General features: G+C 41.5%; 1 protein-coding gene across 1 annotated transcript in view; it reads right to left on the bottom strand.

The window, feature by feature from the left end:
• SPOCK1 (SPARC (osteonectin), cwcv and kazal like domains proteoglycan 1) overlaps window positions 1-12233 on the bottom strand; it is a 507458-nt gene that overhangs the window by 163478 nt on the left and 331747 nt on the right. The window contains exon 5 of the mRNA XM_065409410.1: window positions 1624-1756. Within this exon, the coding sequence (XP_065265482.1) occupies window positions 1624-1756 (133 nt within the window). The remainder of the gene's footprint in view (window positions 1-1623; window positions 1757-12233) is intronic.

The raw sequence follows: 12233 nt of genomic DNA, 5'->3' as shown, positions 1-12233 counted from the left end.
CAGCCCTTAGGCTCACTACTTAGTTGCAACACTTTGATGAATTTATAACATCAGTGGTTTTGATCAAAAAGTATTTGGCGTTAACAATAAAAAAATAATCAGAGGGGGTCAGCTAAGAGATCCAGTCCTTAGGCTGAGTGATGCAGTTATGCTGAGCCAGTGAAATAGTATGACTGACTATACAATGAAAACCACTTACTACGGACTTACCAATTTGTTCTATCTGATCATGTTCCAAAGGGCTAAGAGGAGAGGAGGAGGGAAAGATAAACATCAAAGTAACATGAAAACCTGTTTTGGGAGGCAGGGAGCTGGGGTGGAGGGGAAAGGAGAAATCAGGGAGTCATGTACGGTTATTTGGGGAGAAAGACTAATAACTGGGACAGGGCAGGAAGCAGTAGAAATGTATTTCAGTCATTTGACTGCAATTTCAAAACCAGCTCAAGGTTTACCCAAGACCAAACATTGATGATGAGAAAATACTGTATTGGTTGTCATTCATGATATACTAACTTAAGGAGGATAATAGATATTAGACTGTCATTAAAAGTGACATGTTCAGCAGACATGTAGCTACATTCATAGCATTCATTCTTTACTAGTACATGGATGCAGGTCAAAACAGAAAGGAAAGCTTCAGCTATTTTTTTCTGTTGGCTCCAGGGATCTTTTTGCTCAAGTAAAACAGGAGTTTAAATGGATGAGCCACAGCCATGTGCTAATGTCTGTATCTAAGGATGGAGTATTTTACCTGCAGAGGCAGCGAGAGCACAAGAATTAGTATTACTGGCCCAAACTACCATGTCTTGCTCTCCTCTGATATGTTCCAGAACTTTCTGCTACTGATCATTTTATTTTCCTACATCTTTTGGGCCATCTTGAAACTTTTAAAGGTACTTTTACTGGCTGTCAAGCCTTATTTTGGCTGTTAGTAGAGAAGAATCTATCCCTAAAGACGTTAGAGACATAATTCCCCATGCCAGGAGCATGATGTATAAATATAGAGCACTGCATTGTACAAACACAGAAGGCTTAATACCAACAGCATGCGATTTGGACTGCTGAATTAAACATGGTTGTGGAGCTGGTTTCTTTTATTGAATCAAGCCCTAAGGCAATCATATTGTCAATATAACACTGGGCCAATTTATACCTGCTGGGTTCTGGGAGTACTTTTCTCAGCTATAATGTATGCTATTTATGGAACACAAGAATGTTAAAACTATGACTTAAGTGAACTGTAATATGTTATCCACCCAACAGGAAATCCATCTCAGAATGACATTGCTGTTCTGAGGACAAAGCTGGCAGTGAGAACTATACCAAGGGTTTCATTATCTAACCATACAATGAATGAAAGGATCTAGTGCAGCAGGGGAAAGAGCAAATATAAGGCAATATTGACTCCGAGGTTCCAGAAATGGGTATTTTCAATTACACATTGGTGTTTCCCCAAATAATTATAAAATCATCAGCATTTTTTTTTATATACAGAAATATGAGGCCTTAGCACTGGTTTCTACAAACTGTTTTAATAGGATTTGTTCGCGACAACTAGAACCTCTCCACATTACAACCTGGGTGGCCCTTGTAGACAGAGTTTCTGACTGTAAGTGAATTTACCTTGGAAGTGTAAGTATGTCCATCAGAGCCACAGACAGGGCTGGCATGCATCACTGGACATGGCTTGCACTTGACTAAATTGGCCGGTCCAATCCAATGTTTCGGGGCCAGGTTTCCTTTCTTTTGCCAAAGGCTGCAAAACAAAAAATACCAGTCTTGGGATATGAGTGTGAAAAACAAGAGCATGAGAACTTCTCTTAGTCAATCAAATCCTGTTTATTTACTGTATTCATTTAAAAAACCCTGCAAATTAAATGTAGCTCCTAGCTACACCCCCATAATATGGAAAATTATAGTATACCCTCTACAATGCCTACATAGCTCTCTTTCAATCTATAATTAATATACTATACTGTTAAATTAATGACACTTCACTATATTTTGCTTTATAACTTCAAAAAACCTTATTTACAAATGTAACATAGCTAATCCTTGCAACATTCCTATGTGGCAGGAAAATACGATCATCATCATCTCCATCTTGTACTTGGAGAAATGGTGACACAGAAGACCTGATTTTCAGCCCTTGCCTTATCTAGGTCCCTATGTTTGTGCCAACAAGAAATTGCTTATGTGTAACGGACAGTTTTTTAGGCATGTATGTACCTGATTGCACTTGCAAATCAGGTAAATGGCACATCTAAATGACAAATTCTGCCTGCAAACTTTGTGTTCATGAAATGGAGGACAGGTTTCCAAAATCTGCCCCAGAGAAGTTAAATGACTTACACAAAGTCATATATTAAGTCAGTCAGTTGCAGAGTTGATTTTAAGTGTTTTAGCTTTCCAGAAAATGTGAAACTATGAGAAACTTCTTAAATACAATTGTTAAGATGGAGTTCAGGATGAGAGTGTTTAACAACAACTTATAAGCAAAAATCCCTAAAGAAATGCTGCAGTTTACATTAAAGATTTGAAAGTATGGACATGCAATTAAGATCACTCAACCAATTTTTGCTCTGCACATGTAGTGACATCAGCTTCCATCTTCCCTTCTTTGTTCCCTTCACATCAGCTTTGCAATGTATGTTATTTTTGGATCAAGAACATTCCTAAAGAATTTAGAACAATCTAGAGAGATTGGACCACTGTCATCCTTCCTTTCCTTTATATAATTATATAAACTTTCTATATAAGTACCTTTCCCAAAACCATAGGAGACTCAGTTACAGCATTTCAAAAATGTGTACGAAATCTTTGGATTTTAACATCTGTCTCAAAAAGATAAAACGAACACCCAATAAATGCAATTAATTGCTAAAAAATGTAGATCAGTAGCTTTACTTTCCTATTATAATGAAATATCTTGAGTATTGTAATAATTTATGTTACCAGTAAGTAGTGTAGACTGTATGAGGCACCCAAAAAAGAAATAACCATTTTCCAGCAGTGCTGAAAGTCAGGGTCCTGGTCTCAGGGCATGTTCTGCCAATCAGAATAGCATAATGGTTCTGTCTTGTATTTGATTGGTTGTAAGTGAGGTCACTCAGTATTCTGTTGGAATGGCGTTCTTTGTAAAACAGAGGCAGGACTCCATCTTGGTGTGTAGCTTGAATTTAGCTCTTAATAATATTAGATTTTTTTTCTAATTCACTTTCAGCTTTCAGGGCCTGATTTTTAGAAACCAGAGACCCAGTTCTCTACCTATCTTTGCATGCTACCTCCCACATGTGGGAATCCCCCCAAAATGGCATTCCTTGTGCATGTGGCTAGACAGATGGCTATTCAGTCATGTGGGAGTGCAAATGCCTGATTAATGTGTGTGTATATGGTAAAAGTGCATTCAAAAGTCGGCTTACTAGTATGGATGCAAAATCAGGTGTGAAACTTTGGACTCATGGTATGAAAATCCAGCATGTGACTCCACTCCATTCATTACAACACAACAAATGAATCATTAGCAACTCAAGTATTCTTCTTTCATCATTAAAAATGTTTGTTTGGAGAAGGCTATCTAGAATCCCCCTCATAATCTTCCACTATCCTTGAAGAGCCCACATCACCATAACACTATGTTAGGACTATAACAGCGTTTAAAAGAGAACTGGATAAATTCATGGAGGTTAAGTCCATTAATGGCTATTAGCCACGATGGATAAGGAATGGTGTCCCTAGACTCTGTTTGTCAGAGGATGGAGATGGATGGCAGGAGAGAGATCACTTGATCATTACCTGTTGGGTTCACTCCCTCTGGGGCACCTGGCATTGGCCACTGTCGGTAGACAGGATACTGGGCTAGATGGACCTTTGGTCTGACCCAGTATGGCAGTTCTTATGTTCTTATGTATTTCCAAGCCTGACCAGTATTTTCAGGCATTATATTAAATCTATTGAAAACACATTGTTACGGTGCTATTATCATTAGCATACAGTAGTAAGCTAATAACATGCTTTTTTTCATTAACCACAAGCCATGTTCACCATACAGATAAGTTCTTCTCTTTCAGGCATCAAAATATTTACTAGCGAAAGACATTGACCTCATTGCAAACACGAAGAAAAATAACCATCATCCGACTGCTTGGTCCTTACAGCATAATATAAAATATATCATCGAGCAGTTTAGCTGCAAATGCATTTCAAAGTACCATTGAATGACTTTATCACACTTCTAGAAAAATATATATGGATACATTTTTAAAGCAATTTCACTACAGATTGCAATTTGCTACACAATACAAACTCTGATGTAATGTTACATTCAGCTGTTAACATAATAAAAATTCTATTCTTTCATTTCAGCTCAAGTTTTCTTCTATTCTAACCTTTGTCACAGTGATAAATCGTGCTATTAGGAATTAAGTGTCCACAGAGAGAATCCCATCACCATGTCATAAAACTACAAAAGTAGGAGCCTGTGGTCAAAGTCAGCATTCCCCTGTAATCTTGAAGAAGCCCTCAATATATAGGGCAACTTTCATCTCTTGACCAGTGCATTCAATTTTACATGCTAGAGTTACTATTACTAACTAGCTAAATTATCTGATGCAAGCACCCAGAGATTACCGAGCTTTTGGTTCTGAAGCCCTACATCCAAATCTGACTGGCCGTGGATCCAAATCAGTGTGGCTGGGGAAGAAAAATCCAGCTCCAGATAAGATGGCCCAAATCTCATGAGAAAATCTAGCAAGCTTTTGGACCCATTAGAGGCTACTGTCACTTTTGCAGGAAGCAGTAGATTGTGCAGTGGCCAGGGCTGGCTCTAGGCACCAGCAAAACAAGCTGGTGCTTGGGGCGGCACGTTTTTAGGGGAGGCATGGCCGGCGCCAGAATGCCGCCCCTGCCGCCCCTAAAAATGTGCCCCGGCCGCCCTAGCTCACCTCCGCTGCTGCCACTCGCGCGCCGCTGCTTGCCCTCCCTCCCAGGCTCTCAAACCTGGGAGGGAGGGGGAGACTCCGAGTGGCCGCGGCGCGCGCGCTGCTTCTCCCCCTCCCTCCCTCCTAGGCTTGAGAGCCTGGGGGGAGGAGGCAGGGCTGGGGATTTGGGGAAGGGGCGGAGTTGAGGCGGGGCCGGGGGTGGGGTAAGAAAAAAATGGGGTGGGGTGTGTGTGGCCAAAATTGTTTTTGCTTGGGGCGGCAAAAATCCTAGAGCCGGCCCTGGCAGTGGCAGCAGCTATGGGGCTGGGATAGAAGCAGGAGCAGAGTACGTTGCCTAGGACAGCACTCTTTAAGCCCCTTGGAATGGGGAGAAAATTTGGGGGAGTGATAGAAGGTGCAGAGTGACAGAGGAGGGAAGAAAGGAAAAAGTTTTCTGTGGAGGAAGCTGTACGCTGCAGCCCCAGCACAGACACACAAGAAGTTAGACACAGTGGCAGGAGGAATTCCATTCTCCAGCTCTCTCCAGACAACACCCTGATCCACAGACAAGTTGGAGGGTCTGAGGAGAAAGAGAGCTAAGGATGCAAGAAAGGACTTTCTTCCTGACCTTCTGCCAGCAGGGAGCTGCCTACTGAAGCCTCTGCATGGGCACCCACAGCAGGAAGAGTTTTACTGTACCCTGCAGTGACTAGACAGGGCCCTCCATGTGGTAGCACGGTGATCTCCAATCTAGACAGCCACAGCAAGCGGTGGTCAGAGTTATAAAGTGCAAACAGGATGGATTCAATGGAGCATCTCAACTTTAAAAATCAACCTGTTCCTTTCCTCCACGTTGATACGGATTACCAGTTGAACTAGGGTCCCTTTCCCTGACACAGGGCTTCCACCCCATTTACATATGGTCTTTCAATCCTGGCTTTCCTGCACCATGGTATGTACGCGTGCTGCACTCTTTGATGTATCGCCTCTATTTGGAATGGTGAATGACACTGAAAACGCTGCGGTAAATTTAACTAAGAGAAGAATAAATATCAAGATGTCAAGGGCACCCCCTGTACACATACACAGAGTACCACCTGGGTCACATTCAGTTGTCCTTCACACAAGGCTCTGTTTGGTGTTTGCGTGGTGTGGGACCCGTTCATATGAATGCGTATCCAGAGCCTCTATCTCATGACTCATCCAGCTGTCACAGCAGCGGGAATCTGTATGGTGTGTACGCTTGGACTCACGCTCTGGGAACACAAATCTAGTGCCTTGTTTGGCAATGTCCAGCTGCCCTTTGTGTGTGGACGTGTCCTGTGTATTCTGCACCCTTAAATAGTCTCCATGTCACTGACGTGAGAAGCCATGTGCAGAGCAGTAATGGAAGATGAACAGCCCATGCACTCTGCTCTCCTTTGAGCAGCTTCCATGCTATCTGCCAGTCTCCATGCTGAACTAGTTCTGATTCAGGCTGAGTGACAGTCTCATTCCTTGCCATGCTGCATTCTTCGACTCTGCTCCTTTCCACCTTCTCTCTGGCTGCAATTAATTCACACACGTTTGATCCTACCCTTTATCCCATTAATGTGTCTTAGAAATCACATTGGAATCAAGGTTGGATGAGTATAATACACTCTGCTTGGAGTCGCACCATCAGCTAGTGCAGAATATGTCAGCCCTGCTTGCTTAGTGGCCACTCCCACTTGTGTTGGGCAGTTGGGAATAGCTTCTGATTCTCTCAGGTGCTATCCAAGGTTTTGATTGTAAACTTTGAAGCTCTAACACACTAAGGACCAGTCTGCTTTAGAGACCACCTCTCTCCCGTGTTGTGCTAGCCAAGGTCACCTGAGGTGCTTGAGCTGCCAAACTCCAGGTTTAGAGAGGATTTTTTGGTGAGGGGTACTTGACTTTGGAATTCCCATTAACTCTGGTCCATCAAAGCCCAAGTTTGTTGACCTTTAGGGCACACTGAAAAGCCCATCTATTTTTCCAAGCTCTTCCAGTGCATATGCATGTACGTGTATGGGGGGGATGTTGGACTGAGTAGGTGGGAGTGGATCAGAGGGAAGAATCTCATCATGGCTGAGTTGTGCGTGGGTGGTACACACTGATCCCAATTGTATATGTCTGGATTTTGTAGATGTTGGGTATTGTGCTTAAGGCAATGGATAGATACATTTAAAATAATTCTAACTTAAGAAACTTAAATAAATATCCTTTCTTATTGTGGCTGCCTGTGGGAGTCTTTTACTGTTTCTTGTCAGATATGACTCCAAAACCAAAAGTGATCTTGGCTTGGTCTTTGGAAAGGCAAATCCATGATGATTATGGTTTTGCAAAAGCTAAAACTAAAGTACATCTGGTCCAAGCTCATTTCTATACATTATAGGTAGCTGCCATTTGTTTTAGCCCATTTTAATCATCATTCCAAACCGCACATACATTATTTGCAAAATTCTATAAAGCTTTCTCTTGGGAAAGAAAGACTGAATTTGTTTGTGCGACAATGAGAGCAACAAAGGTCACCAAAGGCAGACGGACATCTTGCAATTCCCCTTCACTCTCAGACTAAGTAACACAACGTGTGGTGCCTAAGACTACCCCACAAGTTCTGTCCTGGTCTAAGAAATCACAGAATCAACTAGTGACCAAACGACAAATCCTGTTTTGTTTAAATAAATAATAAAAAAAAGACTAAACAATCTATAAATGGAATTGTTGATACAAAGTGAAACATTGGGCCCCTCTAATGTACAGTATCTAAACGGACGACAAGAAAGACTAGTAATCAGTCCCATCTAGAGAAGAAGGATGGCTTTCAGGTAATACTATCTTCCTACTCACTTAAAGTTACAGATTTAGGCTGAGATTTTCAAAGGTGCCTAAGGGAGTTAAGCATCCGGCTCCCATGGAAAATCTTAGCCTTAAAACTTAAAGACAGGACAAGGGCCAGATTTTAAAAAGTATTTAGATGCCTAAGTACCTTTACAAATCTGGTAACAAATCCTTAAGATTCACCTCAATTCTTAGTGAGGCAAATGAAGCCAGGAAGAGTTTAGACAAAAGAAGGACATCAGAATTTGGCCCACCATGCATAAACTAGGTTTGTCTTATGTTGCTGTGGGTTTTTTTAATGTTTGTATTGGTAACTTCATCCCTGAATAGCCAAGCTGAAGAAACAATCTTTACGGTCTGTTGGGGATTTCTGACTAAAATCAATGTGTACAGTACTTTCAATTTTAATTTCTCAGCAGGCAGCTATTTGAGTGAAAGTATATTTTTAGTTTACCATTTGTAATCCAAGATTACATGAATTGAAAGTAGTTAAGATTAGTATTTAACTTATTAGTCATGTACAAATTAATATTCAATCAAATTCGTGATTTGGTAAAATGATGCTGGCCATTACACTTTTCTATACAAAAGTAAGCAGCATTTATCGTGCTCTATTTGCCTCTAACGTATCATGAATATTTTACTTTCTGGAGCTGTTTCCATTACAAAGATTTGTGTCTTTTCAGTTTGACAGGAAAGCGTGTTCATTTACCTTTATCTATGTGTCCTGCACAGTTCTGGGAGCATACAAACTCAGAGTCAAAATATGATCGGTCAGAATACAGAACCTGAGAGAAAAAGATTTTCTTCCCTTATGCCCGTCTATTTGGGGATGTTATCTCATATATGACATTCATATTATCTCAGGGGGTTTAAAAAGGCTACTTTTTGAACACCCACAGAAAGCTTCCTGTCATATTTGCCACATTTCTCACTGAACAGTCGAATTAATGACTATTATGGGAATAAATTGAATGCATGAACTACAACTGAATATTAACACATTCTGAATTTTTTATTTATGAATTCTGATGCTACTCACTACATTATTTTTCAAAATCCAGTTCTACCATTACGTCGTCATTCAGGCCCAAACCCTGCAAACATTTACATACAGGATTAACTTTATGACATGAGCAGTGCAGATGGGACTACTTATGGTAGTAATGTTGAATAGCTGCAGAAGTGTTTGCAGGATCGGGGCCTTAGGTTCTGTTCTAGCAAAGCCCTTTACCGCATGCTTAATTTCAAGCATGTGAGTTAGTCCCACTGACATCAATGATGTTTCAAGCAAAGCACTTAAGCATGTCTGTGGATAATTTCAATGGACTACTCAGATACTTGAAGTTAAGCATGTGCTTAAATGCTTTGCTCGACTGGGGCCTGACAAACCTGATGATCCTGAGGCACTGACTCCTGGGTATTAAAGATCTGAATTTGATCCACACGCACAGTTTAAATTCATGCTTTTCTTGAGACAACCTTGTAAGATCGACAAGCTCCAGGAGTCGGGTGTTTGCTTTTCTCTGTTTGCACAGCCTCACTGCTCAGACCATTTATAACTCCTATTTTGTCCCTGTCAGAGTTCATATTTTGGGGTCAGTGGCTGAAGTAAGATTTCCTCCGGTGCTAATAATATTTTCTGCCCTCCCATCCCCACTCAAAAAAAGTAATGGAATTTGTCCATTTCAAGTCATTTCAGTAACTCTGAGTCTGGTGGCCTTTCCCACCAGTTTAGTGAGAATAAAGGGAACACACACAGCCTTGAGGCTAAATTCTGCTCTCCGTGCAGCAAACTTGAAGTCAGTGGCAATTTGTGTGTGTAAAAGCAGAACCAGGCCATTAGGCTATTCACTCTAATGACTAGGTCCCTGTCAAATTCATGGCTGTGAAAAACGTGTCGCGGACTGTGAAATAAACACTCCCCTGTGAAATCCACCTATTGGAGGGGCGGGAGAGGGGTAAGCCTGGGGGTGCCCCGGCTAGGGACTCCTACCATTCATTCCCCCGACTCCAGCTGCTAGTCCTTGGGCTGTAGAGGGACGGGATTTGCTCTTCCCCTGTGTGGCTGCCCTCGGGGATGGAGGAAGGGGGGGAAAAAAATCAGACCCACCTCCAGGTACCTCTCCCTGCTGCAGGAAGCTCTGGGGCTGCTGCCCAGCTGTGTAGCTTCCTGCAGAAGGGGGAGGTATCCAGAGGTGGGTCTGATCTCCCCTGGAGAGTGGCTGTGCAGGGGAAGAGCAAGTCCTGTCCCTCCCCAGCCCGGCCAGGACTAGCAGCTAGGAGCCCCCAGCTGGGGGAGGAGGGTCCCAGCAGCACGGGGGAGATCACACCCACCTCCATGACTGAAGCTGGCCTCTGAAGCTGGCACAGAAGTGAGGGTGGTAATCCCATAACCCTGCCCCCCCAACAGCTTTGCGACCCCCCCAATCTGCTTTTAGTTCAAGAATCCCACGTTTACAACACCATGATATTTCAGATGTAAACACCTGGAAATGTGAAATTGACTAATTTTCAAATCCTATGGCTGTGAAATTGACCAGAATGGACCGTGAATTTGGTAGGGCCCTACTAATGACTATCAGTGATTTAGGTTTGAGTTATTTTATTTACATACTGCATAGCAGTAGAATTTCCTTCTATTCCTTTCAGACAGTTCATTTTCCGCCATGAGCATATTCCTTTGAAGGCTCGCTTTCTTCTGATGTTTGAAACAAATCTACTCTCTCGAACAGAATGCTATTTAATAAATGTGAGCGTTAACAATGGGATATTATTCTTTCAAAGAGAAAATGCAACTTACCAGTTTTAATAACAATTTGTTTAACATGCACAATTGAAGCAGCAGATATATGCGGGAAATTTGTTGTGCTAGTTTCTTCATTCATGGCTCAGTTCACAGTACACGACTGCAACGCTCTCAGTTGTAGGAGCCAATTCAAGTTTAAAAAGTGATTATATTATTTAAAAGGCTGTAGAGGAGTATATGGTTTTGTCAGAAACAATAGCATATAATGTCACTCTGTCTGAGATGAGTCAAATTCACTTTAGTCAGTAGGCCAGCCATACAGCAGTAGCTGAAATTTTGAATTGGTTGTATCAAATTCTTCTCATGCTTGTGCTGAAGTGTAGGTAACCCCCCACTTCCTAAAAATGATACATTCCCTCCAAAAATAAGAGTGCATTTTACTATAGAGATTTTTGGAGACATTGAACATGACTTTTTTGGATCCTTTTCAGTCCTATAACCCCTAACACCACATCAAATGTCAAAACAAACAAATTAAAACTTAGTCAAGAACACTGGCTGCCATAAATTGACAGACCGCAAATCTCTATTCAATGGAAGGGAACACGCATACACACACTGGGACCATGTTTTGCTATGCCAATAATTCTGCTGATGGATGAATGTGTTGGGAACACCAAAGGCCAAAGCAAATGAAGCCCTTTTTGATTAAATTTAACGGACTCTAATCCTGCTTTAACATTCACAGTTGAAAGGACCTACTTCAAAACATTAGAAGAAACAACTAGGAATAGGGAAGCAACCTAGAAATTCCTTCCTGGGTGTAAAATGTCAGAGTATCTACAAGAAAACAAAACACAAATAATTTCAACACTCAAATACAACTAGAAAAAAGTGGGAACCTTTCCCCCAATTCTGGGGGACTTGGATACAAACCACTGCATACTGCTGTGGAAATATACCATCACTTCCTTCATATTGCTGAACAAGGGTGCAAATGGGTGAGTGTTTTATAGGATTAAGTCAACCTCTTAACATTGCCAAATTATAATAGCTATCGAATGTTTAATGGTTTAAAGAGTTAATAGTATGTCACTGTGGTATCACATATAGGCTCAACTTCATTACATAGAGGCATATACTGCCCAAATGGAATTCCTGCAGTTCTGCTGCATAAGGGATAGGTCAAATGGGTTTAGCCATGTAGCTTGGGTGAGGAACTCTGTACCCCCTGTGCACCACAGAGGATTTGATGCATAGCAGTTTCCTCCACGGTAGCACAGAAGAGCATGATTGGGAACAGTCTGGGAGGTCAGGAAACCCAGCTAGTTGACATTTTCCGAGTGAAAAATTGTCCTGTTGAAAAATAGGGTTTAATCAAAAACACCCCCCACCACAGGAGAATGTTGTTTTCAACTAAGTTTTTCGATGGGAAATTTAGAAATAAAATGATACATATGAATTTGAAGAAATGTGGACCCTGTTTCTAGACACATTTAGATAAAAAACATTGAGAGGCTCAAAGAATGCCAGATCTCCATTCCACCTAGCACCCCTCCCTTTGCTTCTTCGTTGGGTCCCCTCCTTCCCTCCTCTCCCTATTTATGTATAGCTTCTCCTATTTTATTACTGTAACCCCCACAATAACATGTCTATGTAGTATTGTCTGGTTTTTTACTGTTTCGTTTTGCAGCTTTAATGAGCTGTAAAATTGCATAATTCTA

This window comes from Emys orbicularis, chromosome 8 (assembly GCF_028017835.1).
Source record: "Emys orbicularis isolate rEmyOrb1 chromosome 8, rEmyOrb1.hap1, whole genome shotgun sequence".
In the NCBI taxonomy this organism is placed as follows: Eukaryota; Metazoa; Chordata; order Testudines; family Emydidae; genus Emys; species Emys orbicularis.
Note: the sequence above shows the minus strand (reverse complement) of the source record. Positions and strands in the feature narration are given on the sequence as shown.